This window comes from Zootoca vivipara, chromosome 2 (genome assembly GCF_963506605.1).
Source record: "Zootoca vivipara chromosome 2, rZooViv1.1, whole genome shotgun sequence".
NCBI classification, from domain to species: Eukaryota; Metazoa; Chordata; class Lepidosauria; order Squamata; family Lacertidae; genus Zootoca; species Zootoca vivipara.
In genome coordinates this window covers 3521122-3541983 of record NC_083277.1, presented here as the reverse complement: position 1 = coordinate 3541983, position 20862 = coordinate 3521122, and the positions used below count along the sequence as shown (strand labels likewise).

At 47.3% G+C, this 20862-nt stretch overlaps 1 protein-coding gene across 3 annotated transcripts in view; it reads left to right on the top strand.

The window, feature by feature from the left end:
• LOC118081506 (zinc finger protein 345-like) overlaps positions 1–20753 on the top strand; it is a 52473-nt gene extending 31720 nt beyond the window's left edge. For 2 of the 3 annotated variants that reach the window (XM_060269072.1, XM_060269079.1), the window contains 2 exons: positions 14004–14177; positions 18188–20753. In XM_060269072.1, the coding sequence (XP_060125055.1) occupies positions 14004–14177; positions 18188–19827 (1814 nt within the window). In that variant the 3' untranslated portion in view covers positions 19828–20753. Of the gene's footprint in view, positions 1–8477; positions 8612–14003; positions 14178–18187 lie in introns of those variants that run through there. The other variant, XM_060269087.1, reaches the window with a different exon arrangement.
• Positions 20754–20862: the final 109 nt, after the last annotated feature.

Genomic DNA, 20862 nt, shown 5'->3' with positions numbered 1-20862 from the left:
GCATCAAAGAGTTCATACCGGGGATAAACCTTATCAGTGCTACAAATGTGGAAAGAGCTTCAGTCGGAAGAATGGACTCACTTCCCATCAAACAATTCATACAGAGGAGAAGCCCTATCACTGCTTAGACTGGAAAATGCTTCCGTCTGAAGGAAAGTCTCACTTCCCATCAAAGAATTCATACAGGGGAGGAACCCTATCAGTGCTTGGAATGTGGGAAGAGCTTCAGTCGGAAGAAATATCTCACTTACCATCAAAGAATTCATACAGGGGAGAAACCGTATCAGTGTTTAGAATGTGGGAACAGCTTTCGTCTGAGTAGTGATCTCACTTCCCATCAAAGAATTCATACAGGGGAGAAACCCTATCAGTGTTTGGAATGTGGGAAGAGATTTCGTCTGAGTGGTTATCTCACTTCCCATCAAAGAATTCATACAGGGGAGAAACCCTATCAGTGCTTGGAATGTGGAAAGAGCTTCTGTCAGAGGTCAGGTCTCACTTTGCATCGAAGAATTCATAGAGGGGAGAAAAGATATCAGTGTTTTGAATGTGGGAAGAGCTTCCTGGACGGGGCGCATCTCATTACCCATCAAAGAATTCATACAGAGCAGAAACCCTATCAGTGCTTGGAATGCGGAAAGAGCTTCAGTCAACGCCCCCATCTCACTTCCCATCAAAGAATTCATTCAGGGGAGAAACCCTTTCAGTGCTTGGAATGCGGAAAGAGCTTCAGTCACAGCCATAATCTCACTTCCCATCAAAGAATTCATACCGGGGAGAAACCCTATCAGTGCTTCGAATGTGGGAAGAGCTTCAGTCGAAAGGACAGTCTCACTTTGCATTAAAGAGTTCCTTTAAGGCAGAAGCCATATCAATGCTTGGAATGTGGGAAGAGCTTCAGTCGGAAGGAAAGACTCGCTTCCCATCAAACAATTCATACAGGGGAGAAACCCTATCAGTGCTTAGACTGTAGAAAATGCTTTTGCCTGAAGGAAAGTCTCACTTCCCATCAAAGAATTCATACAGGGGAGATACCCTATCAGTGCTTGGAATGTGGAAAGAGCTTCACTCGGAAGGAGAGTCTCAGTTCCCATCAAATAATTAATATAGGGGAGCAACCCTATCAGTGCTTGGAATGTGGGAAGGGCTTCAGTCACAACTCCCAACTCAATTTCCATTGAAGAATTCATACAGGGGAGAAACCCTTTAAGTGCTTGGAATGTGGAAAGAGCTTCACAAGGAAGGACCGTCTCACTTCCCATCCAAGAATTCATACAGGGGAGAAACCCTATCGGGGGAAACGCATGGAGAGGAGTCCCATATAGGGCTTAAGTCATTTTGGGATTGGTGAGATTGTCATAATTACACACAAACTGGTTTGGACGGAAGTGATTCTTATTCCAGGGGAAGTGGTGACTGTGAGATTGCAGGTGCTCTCGCCAATACTGTCCAAACGTCCAATAAAACTTTGACACAGCAGACCAGTAGTTTACTCTCTGAGGTAGATGTGTTGGGAGGTTAGGTTTAGGGCCATGTGGTATTGCTTTATTGTATGTGGAATAGGAGGAGTCAAATACATCCGCTGAAGCTCTTTGACTCCTCCTTTCGACTGAAGCTCTTTCCACATTTGTATGTGCAATGAGCTTCAGGCACAGTAAGAGCCTCACTTACCATCAAAGAATTCATAATGGGGAGAAACCCTATCAGTGCTTCGAATGTGGGAAGAGCTTCAGTCTAAAGGACAGTCTCACTTCCCATCAAAAAGTTCATACAGGGGAGAAACCATATCAGTGCTTGGAATGTGGAAAGAGCTTTAGTCGCAGGCACTATCTCACTTCCCATCAAAGAATTCATACACACACACAAAGAGAATTCATACAGGGCAGAAACACCATCTGACTTCCCATCAAAGAATTAATAGAAGAGAGAAAACTTCTTAGTGTTTGGAATGTGGGGAAAACTTCAGTCACAGTGCCACTCTCATGGCCCACCAAATAATTAATACAGGGTTCAAAGCATATCAGCGTATGTAATGTGGATAAAATTTCACTCATAAAAAAGTCAATTCAAGAATTCACAACAGGGTGAATTATAGAAAGGTAGATTCAGAATCTATTCCAATGAAGAAATCTGATTTCAAGTATCCATGACAGATGGCCATCTGTGACGACCAGTGTCCCACTCTCTCTTACTATCAGTGCGGCACAGGAATCCAGAGGGGAAAACACCCACCCTCTTCTCCTGCCGCCTCAAAAATAAACCCCTTTTACTAGTGGGTTTCTTAGTAAGGAGAGCCTTCCAGCTTACGTGGCCTGGTACCTTAGGGAACTCTAGGCTGTCCGATGGAATAACCTCTTGCCTACAGTAAAGGGTCTCCCTCAGTTGGATTCCCCACTGTAAAAGTTTGCCCTTTTCACTCTGGCAACTTCTTGGCGCCTCAGGTTACCCTACAAAGCCTCCCCCGTGTAACCCCAGGACACAAACTGCCACCTCCCTGCCTGAGGTGAGTTTTGCCCTCTCTTGAGCCACCACGGCTGTGAGTCCTGGTACCTCGCTGGACAAATAAGGACGAACCTTTTTGGCAAAACAGAGATGAAGTTTTATTGTTTTAAAAGCATAAGTGTTTCTTTAACGTGTCGTGTATTTATTTGCCTTGTTCCAGTTGTACAAGAAAAAAAACCTCAGTCAAACATTTAACTTTAAGTTTTCCTAGCCTCTTCACTTTCTTCATACAAGCCACCACACCCTCCTCCCTCTCCCTCCAAACTGACCAAACCGACACTCCCTCCTTTTGAACCGGGCACAGTCCCGCCCCCATCAGAGTTCTATGTCAGTCAGGCTGGAGGTGGGTTAACTCTTTGCCAGCCGGGTAGGAATAAACATTCCAAAAGTGCTTCAATTTGTCAAAGCATATCAGCGTATGTAATGTGGATAAAATTTCACTCATAAAAAAGTCAATTCAAGAATTCACTGGGTGAATTATAGAAAGGTAGATTCAGAATCTATTCCAATGAAGAAATCTGATTTCAAGTATCCATGACAGATGGCCATCCAACTTCTTAAATACCTCCAATGAAGGAGAGTCCACCCCCTTCTGTGGGAGTTCCTTTTCACTGCTGGCTCTTACTATCAGAAAGTTCTTCCTAATCTTTAGGAGAAATCTCCTTTTCTGTTGCTTGAATCACCTCTTCAGATTCCTTCATGACCTTGAGAAGGACTTCTATAAGTTTGAGAATTTCCAGGGGATTGGACCATGCTCTATATTTGGTGCGAAACCCATGGAGAGGAGTCCAGTATAGGGCTTAAGTCATCTAGGCATTGTTCAGATTGTCATAATTACAGACATACTTACTGGTTTGGATGGAAGTGATTCTTATTCCAGGGGAAGTGGTGACTGTGAGATTACAGGTGCTCTCGCCAATATTGTCCTAATGTCCAGTAAAACTTTGACACAGCCGACCAATAGTTTACCTGCTGAGGTAGATGTATTGGCAGGTTAGGTTTAGGGCCGCTTGTTATTGCTTTATTGTATGTGGGATCCCTATAAATGGAACTTATTTCTCTAGGTGGGAAGGAGACTGATCCAGTTACCATCAGTTGAATGCAATATTTAAGTTGGATTTTTAAAAAATGGATTAGGTTCCAGGGTTAAAACATTATCTAAAATGTATAACATATTACTTGAGTGGGATACAAAGAATGAAATGATGAAATCATCAATGATAAGCTGGGCCAGAGATGTAGGACACAACACTGACTTTGCTTTATAGAAACAACTGTGGAAAGTAAATTTAAGATTCACAGCTTGCTACATGCTAAGGGAAAACTTCATGAAGATGATGCAGAGGAGGTCAACCAAGATGACCAAGGGTCTGAAACCAAGCCTTATGAGGAGTGCTTGAAGGAACTGGGGGGGTGGGGTAACTATTTTAAGTGAAGTTTGCCGAAACCTACACTTGCGACATGGGCTGCCATACATCCAGATTTTCCCGGACATTTCAGCAATTTCCGCCCAGACGCTGCTTACATTTCTGGATGTGTGGCAACCATATCTACATACAGTGGTACCTCCGTTTTCAAGCAGCTTAGTTCCCGAACAACTTTGAACTTGAACCCTGCAAACCTGGAAATCAATGTTCCAGTTTGCGAACTTTGCCTTGGAAGTCAACCGTGCTCCTGATCTTCTGTTTTTACTGTTGCGCTGCTAATTTGTGTCCCCCTGCATTGTAATCAAAGTCTTCCATTTCCGATTGCAGTGTTCTGAGGTGATATTTGGAGCTCATATTTGGTGCTTTTGTTTTTGCTAAAAAAAAAAAAGTGTTCATATTTGGCTTTTTTTGTTTTTGTGACTGTGGCTTGTTCTTCGTTTTTGATTGATTGTGTGACTGCGGCACTGTATAAAAGCGGCCCATCCAAACAATGTGTATCATCAGTGCACGTAAAATGTTTTTTTAAAAAAGAATTTAATATACAGTACTGTCTTCTTTATTTTAAAGTACAGTACATTGATTATTGCTTTCATTTTATGGATCAATAGTCTCGGTAGATAGAAAAATTCATGTTAAATTGCTGTTTTAGGAGTTGTTTTTAAAAGTCTGGAATGGATTCATCTGTTTTGCATTACTTTCTATGGGAAATCGCACCTTTGTTTTGGAACGCTTTGGTTTTCGAACAGACTTCCAGAACGGATTAAGTTTGAGAACCAAGGTACCACTGTAGTCAGTTTCTTCAGTCAGTCCTGACTGACTATATAACCAGAATGGGTTATCTTATAGTTTTTGTGTGAACGTAAGCAAAGATCCTTGGAGACTCAGGCAGAAGTTGAACAAACAAGAAATATTTATTTTACAGAACAAAGTTGAAAAAAGCAAAGGATGTGTCAGAATATAATGTTCTTTCAGGAAACAGTTACCTTAATAATAAATTGTACTAAATTTAGTGTATGTTACAGGCTTCTAAACAAGGTAGTAAACACAAAACTTCTTTTAAACGTCTGTTGCTTCTTTTAAGTTATTTCTCTTCGATGTTACAAGTGTGTAGAGAGGATGGCCAATGCTGAGCTTATTTCCAGTTATTTCGCTTCAGCTTCTTAACTTAGCTGTTGCAGCTTAATATTTTGATTCTTAATCAAGGTGGTACTTTCTGTTAGTTTCCACACTCCTGCTATTCTGGCAGTATAGCAGACCAGGGGTCACCACACGCTTCATAAGTGGTTTGGAATTCTTCTCTTTCTAGAAGATTTTTCCGTTTGTGACTGAAATGAGACCCAAATAGACAGTATCCTCACAGCTTCTACTTCTTGCTTCCAGCCTTCAAGTTCACTCCTGTCTGAATACTCTCACAAGACACAAGTCTTTCTAAGCTCAGAGACCCCTTTCTCTAGCTTTGTATAATTTCCTCGGAGTGGATTTCATACACAGACCAGAACCAACCCTCCTTTCTCCTTCCTCTCCCACAAAACTATCCCTCCACTCTCTCAGAAACTGCTCATTTTATTTTCCCTCCAAAAGTGCTGGCTCCACCCCCTGTCTTAGTAGCCAATCAGAGAGAGGCTCTAGCCCTCTCATGGAATTCTGAGGCACTGCACCCCCTGACTCTGGTCCAGCTCAGCTGCCCATCACAGATAACGTCTACAATTACTAATTACACAGAATCAACAAACCTTGGCTGGTTTGACGGTTGATTCAAAGCAGCTAATAAGCTCTAGCTAAGACAAGACATAAGAATCCATCAGAGGAACCCACAGGAAATTTGATCAAACGTAGGTTGGAATACAAGAGTGCTCCACGACAAGAAAGTTGAAAATACGAAACCCTTGGGACTAGCTAATGGAACAGAGGGAAGACAAATGCTGGGAGCTGGTGGCCCAGGGTTTAATTTTAAGACAGATCATCAGAGGAAGCCTGATTGGCAACCAGTCTCCTGTAATGAGATCAAAACCCTCATTTCTTGCCTGAAATCAAACACAGCATCCCCATGAGCTCATGGAGTGGTGGATAGAATAAAAGGTGGGGAAGTGAGGAAGAAAAGAGGTCAAACAGATTACAAAAGCAAAACACTGTAGGTCATAAGATGGACTAATCCTAGCCTATCCACTAACAATATAGTAGTTCAAGCACATTAATGAGCAGCACAGGGAATGGTCAGTTTCCCAGTGGTATGGAAGAAGCAGTTATGGACCCCATGGCGAGGGTCAGTGGGGACAAATCTGCTTGGGCAGCTGTCTTGCACACATGCCCAGTGACGGAGCTTCATGCTCTGGGGTCGGAGAGCAGGCGGGGGTGGGACTGGTGTGCGTCTTGGGGCCATGGCATGCCACCTGTGGGGTGTGGTGCCCAGCGCAAGCGGAGGAACAGCTGCGATACAGGGGCTGCTTTGCTTAAAGGAACGTCTGATGGAAGGAGACCAAAGCCTTTATTTCATATATATATATATATATATATATATATATATATATATATATATATATATATTCTTGGGTTACAAAAATACATGCAATGTGTCCATTTTTAGGTTGTAGAGTCTTTTATATGGAGCAGTTACATTTGGTGGGGGAGAAACCAAGGCCTTCAGCCACATCCCTCACCAAATGACTCAGAGACTTCTCTCCCTCTCCCCCTCCCTTTCACATTCCTCAACCCCTTTCACAATTGTCCCCCAGCCCTGATTTTTTCACACCATCCTTTAGAACATTTCTATGACCTAAGAGATGCAGAAAAGCACCTTCATTGGTCACCTTCCACGTATGTCACAAGCTTCTATTATTATAACTATTACCCTGCCCTCCACCCTAAGGTACCAGGGTAGGTTACAGAAGTTAAAACATTTTAAGTGTTTAAAACAACTCACAATCACAGAAAAAGGAGGGTCCTTAAAAAATACAGCAAACCCACAATTTATGCTCACTTTACTTGCACGATCGCTACCTTCCACAATTCAAAATATATACAGTAATCCGTAGGAAAACATCAGGAGGGGGGTGAGAGAGCAGGAAGCAACACTTTTCAATCCTATCGCCCACTGCACTTGCCCAGAGAGAGTGTTTGGGCGTCATCAGAGGGTCTGAGTTGGGAGAGTGAGATTGGGCCTAGCAGGAGCACACAGAGCGAGGGAGGGGAGGGGATCCAGAATGAGACGGAAAGGTGGTCTGAGCGAGCAGAGGAGGTGTGGAGATAGTTCCGTCTGAGAGCATGGCCCCAGAATGCAAGAAAGGTGCACCCCCACCCAGAAACATGCGCTTGCACCCAAAGGACTTTGCTTGCACCAAAAGGCTCTCTCCAGTGTGGTGTAGTGGTTAAGAGTGGACTCATAATCTGGAGAACTGTGTTCGCATCTCTGCTCCTCCACATGCAGCTGCTGGGTGACCTTGGACTAGTCACACTTCTTTGAACTGTCTCAACCTCACTCACCTCACAAAGTGTTTCTTGTGGGGGAGGAAGGGAAAGGAGAATGTTAGCTGCTTTGAAACTCCTTCGGGTAGTGATAAAGAGGGATATCAAATCCAAACTCTTCTTCTTCTTCTTCTTCTTCTTCTTCTTCTTCTTCTTCTTCTTCTTCTTCTTCTTCTTCTTCTTCTTCTTCTTCTTCTTCTTCTTCTTCTTCTTCTTCTTCTTCTTCTTCTTCTTCTTCTTCTTCTTCTTCTTCTTCTTCTTCTTCTTCTTCTTCTTCTTCTTCTTCTTCTTCTTCTTCTTCTTCTTCTTCTTCTTCTTCTTCTTCTTCTTCTTCTTCTTCACATCTTCCACAGCCAGCAAAGAAATTCAAAGCCAGCACCTGTTTTAAAAACTGCTTCAACCACACACACACTTCTTGGGAGGCTGCATATGAGCACAAGGAGGAGTCAAATACATCCCCTGAGCACTTAAAACACCGGATAAGCAACAAGGGATATGTGCCAGGACAAGTTCTTAATGTCGGGGCTTCTCTGTGGGGAAAAATAAATAAAGCCTTGTAATAGGTAACTGAGTTGCCACTTCTTTTTAGCTACTGAAGCCTAACTTGTAATTGTATCCTGAACTGCAGGATCTTCTTGTTTCCTATGGTATTCTCCTTCTGTTCATGAAAATGCGCTCTGGGATTTTGCAGCCTGGAGAGAACCTCTTGCTCTTCCTCGCTGACATGTTATCTTCTGGCGTAGCCAGGATTTTTGTTTGGGTGTGTGTGTGCAGAACCTCAGTTTCCTATGTATTTTTCCAGATTTTAATTGATTGGGGGCAGCTGCCCCTCCCTGCCCCCCCCCACCCGGTGTGCTCTTGAGAAGGCGGCATTAACAGGTGTACACTGCAGAATAGTAACGGGGAACCCCCTTCTCCCTTGTAGTTATTCTGCATATGACTGGGGGGGGGGCTTGATTTCAGAGTCCTTGGCACACATGGAGAAGGGAGGGCAGCCCCTAGAGCGCAGGCGCAGAAGCAGAAAAACGGCAGGCAGGGAGAGGGAGGTTAAAAGAAGCAGAGCTGGATTCCTAGAGAGGACAGGAAGTGGAGGGCGGGGGAGGGCAAGGTCCTCCAGAGCAGAAGCCCTCCCCTGCCCAGTCCCTTCCTGCAAGCAAAGAGGAGGCAGCTTTCTTCTCTCTGCTTTGCAAAAACTTCCTCGGTGCCCCTCGTGGAATCTGGTGAGTCTCTTCTATCTTCCCCCTTAGGGTGCAATTGGGAGAAGGGGGTCCCAGGACTGCAAGGGAGGAGGCGAGCCCTCCCCCGTTCAGCTCATGCATGGTGGGGGGCGGGAGAGACCCCCAAGTCAGGGACAGGGAGCAGAGGGTCCTGCCCCCAATTCCTCTCTGCCAAGCCGGGGAGGGGGGGCTGAGTGTCCAGCAGGTCTGCAACTCTGTTCTTCCTTTGGACGGAGATGCTGCCTTCCTTTTTGGGGAGGAGTCTTTGGGGCAACAAAAACAGGGCATGCAAATAAGCCCCCTTCAGATTTAGGGGAGAGTCGCCTTTCATAACACAGATAAGCATCCCAGGAATCCGAGGGAGGAGAAGCCCTGTGGGGAGTGGGGAGATACAGCTCCCCCCCCCAAGTGTGGAGACTGGATAGGAGACCCTCTCCCACCCCCTACCCAACTACAATTCCCAGAGTTCCCTGGCAAGAAGTGTGGATTGGGGACCACTCTGGGAATTGCAGTCTTTGGACAGCAGGACTGAAGGGGTCTCCTTGCAACTCTCAGCGTCCTGAACCAATTCTGGTTCCCAGGTTTCTTGGGAGGAGTCCTAGGGCCAGGTGAGATCTGGTTTCCAACCTTGTGATGGATCAGCAGCTAAACATCTGCCCCCTCCCCACTGAGCATGTACCACTCCCGTGAGCAATCCAGTCTTAGAATCATAGAATCATAGAGTTGGAAGAGACCACAAGGGCCATCCAGTCCAACCCCCTGCCAAGCAGGAAACACCATCAAAGCATTCTTGACATATGCCTGTCAAGCCTCTGCTTAAAGACCTCCAAAGAAGGAGACTCCACCACACTCCTTGGTAGCAAATTCTACTGCCGAACAGCTCTTACTGTCAGGAAGTTCTTCCTAATGTTTAGGTGGAATCTTCTTTCTTGTACTTTGAATCCATTGCTCCGTGTCCGCTTCTCTGGGCAGCAGAAAACAATCTTTCTCCCTCCTCTATACGACATCCTTTTATATATTTGAACATGGCTATCATATCTTGCTCAGCTAAATATTTTTAGGAAGACCCATGCCCCTCTTGCCCTAGCAAGGCACTGCGGTGAAGCTGCCGCCACCATCAACATCCTGTGTCAATAATAATAATAATAATAATATTTACATGCCACCCATTTAACTGGGTTTCCCCAGGGAGTCTTCCAGCACGTATAAAAACGTAATAAAACATCAAACATTAAGAATGTCCCGATACAGGGCTGCCTTTAGATGTCTCCTAAAAGTGGTGTGGTTCTTTATTTCCTTGACTTCTGATGGGAGGGTGTTCCACAGGGAGGGCGCCACTACCGAGAAGGCCCTCTGCCTGCTTCCCTGTAACTTCTGTTCTTGCAGTGAGGGAACCGCCAGAAGGCCCTTGGTGCTGGACCTCAGTGTCCGGGCAGTGTCCGGGAGCGGTCTTACATGGTCCCAACAGCCACTCCCATCCACCAGTCTAGCCTCTGCATTCTGCACAACAGTAAATGGATGACACAGAAGTTGCTGCAGACTAAAGTTAGAAAAGCTTTAATTGCTACAAATGGTATAAGGCAACATGATAAGGAATTAAGGGAAAAGATGTTGTTGACCTGGAGTGGTTACAAAATTTCTGATCTGTCCCCAAGTGCCACGGGCCCTCCTCCAAAGAGAGCTTCTCTAAAGGAAGCAGAAGCAAAAATCACTCAATTTTACGTGAATAAGGAAAATGAGGTGAGTAAGAAACAGCAGGAGCCACATACTATTCCCAACCTTATAGGGGGGGAAATTCCTTTCAGTAGCACCTATATAGACCAACTAAGTTTGCCATTGGTATGAGCTTTTGTGTGCATGCACACTTTTTCAGATACATACCTGTTTCGAGTACGTCAGACTAACATGACTACCTACCTGCAACCTTATAGGGTCTCTCAGCAGCTATAATGATGAGGAGAAAGAGGTTTTGGTCCCAGCCAGCTCAGCTGTAAAGTCATCTCTTGCATTGAGACATGGGGGCACCTACATGTAATAGCTACTCGGCTATTTTCTGCCCATTCTCTGGGGTTGCAGTTTTCAGGCTTGGAGACAGAAGGGTGACTGGTTTTTGCACCAAGTTCTGCCCATAAGCCCCACTGAGTTCAATGGGGTCTACTCTCAGGTCACTACTGTGCATACATACCATGCCAGCCTTATAACATGGGGGAGAGGAGTAAACAGATGAAATTGGAATCACTGGAAATGTTTAGAATAATAATAATAATTTATTATTTATACCCCGCCCATCTGGCCGGGTTCCCCCAGCCACTCTGGGCGGCTTCCAACAAAACAGAAATTCTAAAATACAGAAATCCATCAAACATTAAAATACAGAGATCCATCAAACATTAAAAGCTTCCCTAAATAGGGCTGCCTTGAGATGCCTTCTAAAGGTCTGGTAGTTGTTGTTCTCTTTGACCTCTAGTGGGAGGGCATTCCACAGGGTGGGTGCCACTACCGAGAAGGCCCTCTGCCTGGTTCCCTGTAACTTGGCTTCTCGTAGTGAGGGAACCGCCAGAAGGCCCTCGGAGCTGGACCTCAGTGTCCGGGCAGAACGATGGGGGTGGAGACGCTCCTTCAGGTATACCGGACCGAGGCCGTTTAGGGCTTTAAAGGTCAACACCAACACTTTGAATTGTGCTCGGAAACGTACTGGGAGCCAATGTAGGTCTTTCAGGACCGGTGTTATGTGGTCTCGGCGGCCGCTCCCAGTCACCAGTCTAGCTGCCGCATTCTGGATTAGTTGTAGTTTCTGGGTCACCTTCAAAGGTAGCCCCACGTAGAGCGCATTGCAGTAGTCCAAGCGGGAGATAACTAGAGCATGCACCACTCTGGAGAGACAGTCAGTGGGCAGGTAGGGTCTCAGCCTGCGTACCAGATGGAGCTGATAGACAGCTGCCCTGGACACAGAATTGACCTGCGCCTCCATGGACAGCTGTGAGTCTAAAATGACTCCCAGGCTGCGCACCTGGTCTTTCAGGGGCACAGTTACCCCATTCAGGACCAGGGAGTCCTCCACACCCGCCCGCCTCCTGTCCCCCACAAACAGTACTTCTGTCTTGTCAGGATTCAATCTCAATCTGTTAGCCGCCATCCATCCTCCAACCGCCTCCAAGCATTCACACAGGACCTTCACCGCCTTCACAGTTCTGATTTGAAAGAGAGGTAGAGCTGGGTATCATCAGCATACTGATGGACACCCAGCCCAAACCCCCTGATGATCTCTCCCAGCGGCTGCATATAGATGTTAAAAAGCATGGGGGAGAGGACAGAACCCTGAGGCACCCCACAAGTGAGAGCCCAGGGGTCTGAACACTCATCCCCCACCACCACTTTCTGAACACGGCCCAGGAGGAAGGCGCGGAACCACTGCATGACAGTGCCCCCAGCTCCCAAGCCCTCTAGACGGTCCAGAAGGATGTTATGGTTGATGGTGTCAAAAGCCGCTGAGAGATCCAGCAGAACAAGGAAACAGCTCTTACCTTTGTCCCTAGCCCGCCGGAGATCATCGACCAGTGCGACCAAGGCAGTTTCAGTCCCATGATGAGGCCTGAATCCTGACTGGGGTTTCTGTTGGGAAGGGGCTGCCCCATTTGTGCTTCTCTATGAGCAGGGCAGTCTGTAGGGCAGGAGAATCCCTGCAGGGCCTCTGAGGCTCCCTTTGCGTCTTCCTATCTCCCAGGACCCTGCAGCTTGTTGTGGCTCCTTGACTCTTCAGGAAGGATGAAAGAGATGGATCCTGCAAAGCTAGCGAGCATGGAAGGGGGAAGATGGACAGTTGACCTGGTCAGGTTGTCTCCTGCATCCCTCCTCACAGCCTCTGAGCGTTCCCTCCCAGGGATTTCCGAGAGATCTGGTGAGTTCCAGGGGAGTAGAGATGGGGACATGGAGGGATGGAGCTGGAGAGATATTGGGACTTGCTCAGCTTGGGGGTGGGAGGAAGCAGGCAGGCAGGCAGATGGAGATTGAGAAGGTGAGCACGTTTTGGGCTCCTCCACCTGCCAGCCTGCGCCTTTGTCATCAGCAGGCAATTTGAGCTAGGAATAGATCACAGCTCCCTGGCCACTGCGATGTATTGGCAGCTCAAAATGTCTACAACCAGTACCGTGGTTGAATGCTCTACCAATGTTAGACAACTTATTGATCCATCACGCAGCACTAGAAGCCACGACTCTTTAAAGTAACCTGATCCTGCTTCGCAGATTGAACGCAGATTCTGTGTGTTGCCTTTTTCTTTTCTTCTTGGAATAACTTTTATTTGCATATTGTAAATAAAAGGTTTCCAGTAAATGAAAAAGGGAGTGTGGTAGCCTCCCTTTCCTAGTTTTCCTTTCTTTTTCTGTTCTGTCAAGATTTATTGAGGTCACTCCGTCAAGGTCCCCCTCCAAAATTATATCTTAATTATTGTAATCTATTATTTTTGTTTATAATTGTTTATAATACTCTGTTTTGCTCCTGTTAGGTGCATATATTCCCACTATCACCACACGTTCTTTTCCCTTTAGTATTTCTACTCCTAATGTCCTTTCTTCATCATCTTTAAATTATTGTTTTGCCTGTAGTTTAGTATTCACATAAATCACCACCCCTCTTTTCTTTTTACAATCTGATGCTATAAATTATTGTCCCAACCATTTGTTTATGGTTGACACAGAAGTTGCTGGAGACTAAAGTTAGAAAAGCTTTAATTGCTAGAAATGGTATTAGGAAACATGATAAGGAATTAAGGGGAAGATGGTGTTGACCTGGAGTGGTTACAAAATTTCTGGTCTCTCCCCGAGTGCCACGAACCCTCCTCCAAAGAGAGCTTCTCTAAAGGAAGCAGAAGCAAAAATCACTCAATTTTACGTGAATAAGGAAAATGAGGAGGTGGCTAAGAAACAGCAGGAGCCAGATACTATTACCAACTGTATAGGGTCTCTCAGCAGCTATAATGATGAGCAGAAAGAGGTTTTGGGCCCAGCCAGCTCAACTGCTAAGTCATCTCTTGCATTGAGACGTGGGGGCACCTCCATGTAATAGCTACTTGGCTATTTTCTGCCCATGCTCTGGGGTTGCACTTTTCAGGCTTTGGGACAGAATGCTGGCTGGTTTTTGCAAGAAGTTCTGTCCATAAGCCCCACTGAGTTCAATGGGGTCTACTCCCAGGTCACTACTGTGCATACCATGCTAGCCTTACAAAGTGGGGTGAGACGCAAACGGATAAAATTGGAATCACTGGAGATGTTTAAAATGTGGCTTCTGTTGGGAAGGGGCTGCCCCATTTGTGCTTCTCCAGGAGCAGGGCAATATCTAGGGCAGGAGAATCCCTGCAGGGCCTCTGAAGCTCCCTTTGCTTCTTCCTCTCTCCCAGGACCCTGCAGCCTGTTGTGGCTTCTCGACTCCTCAGGAAGGATGGAAGAGACTGAATCTGTTAACCTAGCGAGGATGGAAGGGGGAAGATGGACAGTTGACCTGGTCAGGTTGTCTCCTGCATCCCTCTTCACGGCCTCCAGGTGTTCCCTCTCAGGGACTTCCGAGAGATCAGGTGAGTTCCAGGGGAGTAGAGATGGGGACATGGAGGGATGGAGCTGGAGAGATAATGGGACTTGCTCAGATTGTGGGTGGGAGGAAGCAGGAAGGCAGGCAGATAGAGATGGATAAGGTGAGCACATTTTTGGGCTCCTCCACCTGCCTGCCTGTGCCTTTGTCATCTGCAGGCAATTTGAGCTAGGAATACATCACAGTTCCCCAGCCACCACAATGTATTGGCAGCTCAAAATGTCTACAACCAGTACCGTGGCTGAATGCTCTACCAATGTTAGACAACTTATTGATCCATCACGCAGCACTAGAAACCACGACTCTTTAAAGTAACCTGATCCTGCATATGGTTCATCATTAGTGGTCAATGTATGAGTTCTGGGTTCGTGAATTGGTTTAAATTGAAACAAAAAAGGCGGAAACAGGAGAGAACAGGGAACATTCAGCATCACATAGCCGAATGCCTTGTCAGGAGCTCTTTTTCCTCTACTGTTACTGTCACAGATGGGTGTTGGCTACTCCCGAGTAAGCACTCCACACATCCTCTGGATTTTTCAGAGTTTTATTGTGCATGCTATATACAGTGGTGAGATGTCTCAAATCATGTCTGCTCTGCATGGGGGAGAAGCCCGCAATGGCGTCTTGCGGGCTCTGACCCCCCCTTTTAAGACTGGGCATCCAAACGCCCCTCCTCCTTGCTCTACGGGTCCTCCGTGGTGCCAAACCAGGCTCCTGAGGTGCCGTTCTACCTACCTTCTCCCTTCCAGCCCCTGCTGAAGCTAGCTCCACCCCTGCTTCCCTTCCCCCAGCCTGGAGCTGAGCCTCCAGGAATCTGCAGAGCCCTGGACCCTTCTTAACCCTTCCTGTTCCTGGTTTTCCCTCCCAGACTTGCTGCTGCTCTCTCATCTGATGGAAGTCAGCAGAGTGGGCTGCTCTCTGCAAGCCCTCTCTCTTACATCCACCCCCCTCCAGCCCCCCTCCCCCCTTCTGAGGCTTGGGTTGCCTGGTCTGGTGTCTGTAAAGAGGGCTGGAAGCCTGACAGGTCTTCCTCCTCTGCTGTAGTGTGTGTAAAATCCTGTTCCCAGTCGGTGCTGGGTGGCTGGTCCGTGTAGTCCCCTCCGTTGTCATCCTCCTCCTCCCTCTGGGAAATTGCTTCCGATTCCTGGAGGGCTCCGTGGATCTGCGTCTCCCAAGCTCTCCACCTGGGATCGCCCTCCCCCTCTGTGTCCCCTGTGCTACTGACGTGTGGTGGTTCGGGTCTGTGGGAGAAAGGGGCGTGCAGTTCCAGCGTGCGGCCCTCCCCTTGCATGGTGTGCGTGGGTGCCTCCGCGTTTTGGGAAGCAGGAGTGTCCTGCCTTGCCATCAGACATTCTAACCCCCCTCCCCCCATCGGTAGCCTGGGCTCGCTGTGGCACTGTAGGCCTCCTCCTCTTCCCTTCTGTCTGGAACCTCTTGCCTGCCTTCTCCCTCCACCCTTCTGTCTGGTGTCTTTTGTGTGATTTCCTCCCCCTCCCTCCTGTCAGCGTCTTGTGTTGGATGTGTGTCACATCCTCTGAACCTTGGGCGTCATTGCTAAAGAGTAAGCCCTCTTTCTCTGCAAGCCCTGCCCCCTCCCTGCCCCCTCTTCCTCCCTCAAGTCCCTCCATATGTTCTGGGTAAAAATGTCCTCTTTGGTGAGTTTGCTCAGTTCCTCTTTCCTTTTCACGATGGCCACAGTGGCTGCGCGCTCTTGGTGTTCTCCTCCTTTCCTGCAGTGCTCCTTGCCTTCTGCATCTCCAAAGGTGAGATCTCCCTGACGCTGGCTGCCCACAGGGTCATGGTCCATTAAGTCAAAAGCTAGCACTTCTGAGTGCTTGTTCACTGTCATTTTCAGAGAGGGGGTCTGTTGCGTGATCCCACTCCCCTACAATAGCCTGCTGTCTATGGTCGAGACGCTCATGGGCAGCTTCCTTGGGAAAAGGGAAATCTGATTCTGCCTAGCAAAGTCCACCGACAGGAAATCGTTCCTGCTGCCCCTGCAGAGACGCCCAACTGTCTCCTGGGTCTGGCCTCTTGGCAGCTGCAGACTCACTTCCATCACTTTGCCATGCTGTGGGGTGTTATAGGAGGGTTCTGTTGCTGTTCCTCCGCCTGGCCACTCCCCTCCTGATCTGGCAGCCAGGCTGGCGCGTTTCCCCACGCTCCAGTTTGCATTCTGAGCGCCTCCATGTCTGTGCTTGCCTGCTCTCGCCATTCCTTCCTCTGGGGGCGGTCAAGTGGCTGGACGCATTGTAAAGGAGGCATCTCCAGCCTATCTCTTCCTTTTGTTTTCCCACGTCAGCGTTTGAAAGCACCCGCGCGCGGGCTTTGTCCCTCTGCATCACATCTGGTGGGAGGGGTCTGTGCTGGGCTGCAGCTGCCTCACCAGGACTGTGTGGGAACTTGGGGTGGCTGCCTTTCCCCTCCGTCTGTCCCCTCTGCCCGGACTCGCATTGCACCCCCTCCTGCGCTTTCACGGCACCATGCCTCTCAGCCTCAGAGCCAGCTTGTGCTGGGGGGTCGCCTTTCAAAGTGCTGGCCCATGACGGCACCCTGCTCCTCAGCCCTCCCGAGTGTCCTCTCTGCTTGTCCAGCCTCCGCTCCTCCGGCTTGGCTGTGTTCAGAGCTGCTCGGTTCACTAAGCCTGGCTTCCCCTGTGACCGGGCGCCTACCTGGTGCTTGAGCCATTCCATAGTTGCAGGGTGCTGGCTGTGGCTTGCTCTCTGCTGCTCCCCTCAAGCGTGCCAATCCTCCCTTGGCATCTCTCTCTTCCGCTTCAGATGCTGCCAATTCCATGCCTGCTGCCACCTTCGCCGCTCTCTCCCCTTGGGGTAGCCATCAAAGATTGCGGGCTTGCTGTCACAGATGGGTGTTGGCTACTCCCGAGTAAGCACTCCACACATCCTCTGGATTTTTCAGAGTTTTATTGTGCATGCTATATACAGTGGTGAGATGTCTCAAATCATGTCTGCTCTGCATGGGGGAGAAGCCCGCAATGGCGTCTTGCGGGCTCTGACCCCTCTTTTAAGACGGGGCATCCAAACGCCCCTCCTCTTCGCTCTACGGGTCCTCCGTGGTCCCAAACCAGACTCCTGAGGTGCCGTTCTACCTACCTTCTCCCTTCCAGCCCCTGCTGAAGCTAGCTCCGCCCCTGCTTCCCTTCTCCCAGCCTGGAGCTGAGCCTCCAGGACTCTGCAGAGCCCTGGACCCTTCTTAACCCTTCCTGTTCCTGGTTTTCCCTCCCAGACTTGCTGCTGCTCTCCCATCTGATGGAAGTAAGCAGAGTGGGCTGCTCTCTGCAAGCCCTCTCTCTTACAGTTACCAATGAAACAATACAGAGTTGGTCTCCTCATGAACTTGGGAGGGTGGTACAAAGTGAAAGTTCTGCATAAGGAAGTCAAGGAGGGGAATCGTGGAATCATGGACCCTCTCGGTAAAATTCCATACATACATACATACATACATACATACATACATACATACATAGATACCTCTATGTGATGAACCTCCACTATTTGGATTGAGACCAACAGCATATGGGATTCTAACATCCCCACTGTGAGCCCTGAATGGAGGGATATCAACTCTTTTCTCTGTGAATATTCTTTGTCTAGTCATGCCTTTTTAAACAATGACCAGACTTGTCTGAACTGCCCAGGCCTTCTTAAATGTCGGCTTGAGAGTTTTTTGGGAAGTTGGAAGTAACTTCTGTCAGGATTGTTGTTTTTGCTTTTGTTTCTGTCTGCATTTGGTTAACCCAAAGAGATGACTGACCTTTGCGATGGAGTGGATTCCATGAATGAGCCAAACAAAATCTATCCCAGATAAAAGCCAAGCCATTCCAGCCAAAAAAGGCAGTGAAAACTATAATAAGGCCTCACATCTACAGTAACTCTCTTCAGTTCTTCCTCTATCACAAGCATTCATTAACATTGTTCAATAATCTGGAGCTCCATTTCTTCCTGGGGCTCTAATTAGCTTCTCTCTTCATTGCAGATGGTGATGAATTGGAAGGGAAGAACAAGGGGGACCACAACAGAATCCACATAGCGGAGAAGTTAAATAAATATTCAGAGTGTCGAAAGAACATCCGTCAGAGCTCCCAGTCCACCTCCCATCAAAGAAAGGACTTCATTCAGAGGGATAGGCTCACTTACCATCAACGAATTCATACAGGGGAGAAACCCTATCAGTGCTTCGAATGTGGGAAGAGCTTCGGTCACAGGCAGAATCTCACTTCCCATCAAAAAGTTCATACAGGGGAGAAACCCTATCAGTGCTTGGAATGTGGGAAGAGCTTCGGTCACAGTCAGAAGCTCACTTACCATCAAAGAATTCATACTGGGGAAAAACCCTATCAGTGCTTGGAATGTGGGAAGAGGTTCAGTCGAAAGGACAGTCTCGCTTCCCATCAAAAAGTTCATACAGGGCAGAAATCCTATCAGTGCTTGGAGTGTGGGAAGCGGTTCAGCTGGAAGGAAAGTCTCACTTACCATCAAAGAATTCATACAGGGGAGAAACCATATCAGTGCTTGGAATGTGGAAAGAGCTTCCGTCTGAAGGAAATTCTCACTACCCATCAAAGAATTCATACAGAGGAGAAACCCTATCAGTGCTGGGAATGTGGGAAGAGCTTTCGACTGAGAGGTGAGCTTGCTTTGCATCAAAGAGTACATACAGGGGAGAAACCATATCAGTGCTTGGAATGCGGGAAGAGCTTCAGACAAGGCTCCCATCTCACTTCCCATCAAAGAGTTCATACAGGGCAGAAACCATATCAGTGCTTGGAATGTGGAAAGAGCTTCAGTCAAAGTTCCCATCTCACTTCCCATCAAAGAATTCATACAGGACAGAAACCCTATCAGTGCTTGGAATGTGGAAAAAGCTTTAGTCACAGGCATGATCTCACTTCCCATCAAAGAATTCATTCAGGTGATAAACCGTATCAGTGCTTGGAATGTGGGAAGAGCTTCAGTCATAGGCAGAGTCTCCATTCCCATCAAAAAGTTCATACAGGGGAGAAACCATATCAGTGCTTGGAATGTGGAAAGAGCTTTCGTCGGAGTGGGGAGCTCACTTCTCATCAAAGAATTCATACAGGGCAGAAACCCTATCAGTGCTTGGAATGTGGAAAGAGCTTTCGTCTGAGTGGGGAGCTGACTTCTCATCAAAAAGTTCATACAGGGGAGAAACCATATCAGTGCTTCGAATGTGGGAAGAGGTTCAGTCACAGAAACCATCTCACTTCCCATCAAAGAATTCATACAGGGGAGAAACCATATCAGTGCTTTGAATGTGGAAAGAGCTTCAGTCAAAGCCAGAGTCTCACTTCTCATCAAAGAATTCATACTGGGGAGAAACCCTATCAGTGCTTCAAATGTGGGAAGAGCTTCGGTCGGTTGTCCAGTCTCACTTCCCATCAAAGAATTCATACAGGGGAGAAACCCTATCAGTGTTCTGAATGTGGGAAGAGCTTCCGGGAGAGGAGTAAGCTCACTTCCCATCAAAGAATTCATACAGGGGAGAAACCCTATCAATGCTTAGAATGTGGGAAGAGCTTCAGTCGGAAGGATAGACTCACTTCCCATCAAAGAATTCATACAGGGGTGAAACCCCATCACTGCTTAGAGCCTTAAACTGTGGAAAATAGAATAGAATAGAATAGAATAGATCTTTATTGTCATTGTCCCCTTGCAGGAAACAACAAAATTCCTCGGTTGCTGTATCAACTCAAATAAAGCTCTCCACATAATTTAAAAAATACTGATAAACACATTACAATACAGGACTGTTGTTGTTTGGTCGTTTAGTTGTGTCCGACTCTTCGTGACCCCATGGACCATAGCACGCCAGGCACTCCTGTCTTCCACTGCCTCCCGCAGTTTGGTCAAACTCATTTTGGTAGCTTCGAGAACACTGTCCAACCATCTTGTCCTCTGTCATCCCCTTCTCCTTGTGCCCTCCACCTTTCCCAACATCAGGGAGTCTTCTCTTCTCATGAGGTGGCCAAAGTATTGGAGCCTCAGCTTCACGATCTGTCCTTCCAGTGAGCACTCAGGGCTGATTTCCTTCAGAATGGATAGGTTTGATCTTCTTGCAGTCCATGGGACTCTCAGGAGTCTCCTCCAGCACCTTAATTCAAAAGCATCAATTCTTCGGCGAACAGCCTTCTTCATGGTCCAGCTATCACTTCCATACATCACTACTGGGAAAACCATAGCTTTAACTATATAGACCTTTGTAGGCAAGGTGATGTCTCTGCTTTTTAAGATGCTGCCTAGGTTTGTCATTGCTTTTTTCCTAAGAAGCAGGCGTCTTTTAATTTCGTGACTGCTGTCACCATCTGCAGTGATCAAGGAGCCCAATAAAGTAAAATCTCTCACTGCCTCCATTTCTTCCCCTTCTATTTGCTAGGAGGTAATGGGACCAGTGGCCATGATCTTGGTTTTTTTGATGTTGAGTTTCAGACCACATTTTGCGCTCTCCTCTTTCACCCTCATTAAAAGGTTCTTTAATTCCTCCTCACTTTCTGCCATCAAGGTTGTGCCATCTGCATATCTGAGGTTGTTGATATTTCTTCTGGCAATCTTAATTCCGGCTTGGGATTCATCTAGTCCAGCCTTTCGCATGATGAATTCTGCATATACGTTAAATAAGCAGGGAGACAATAT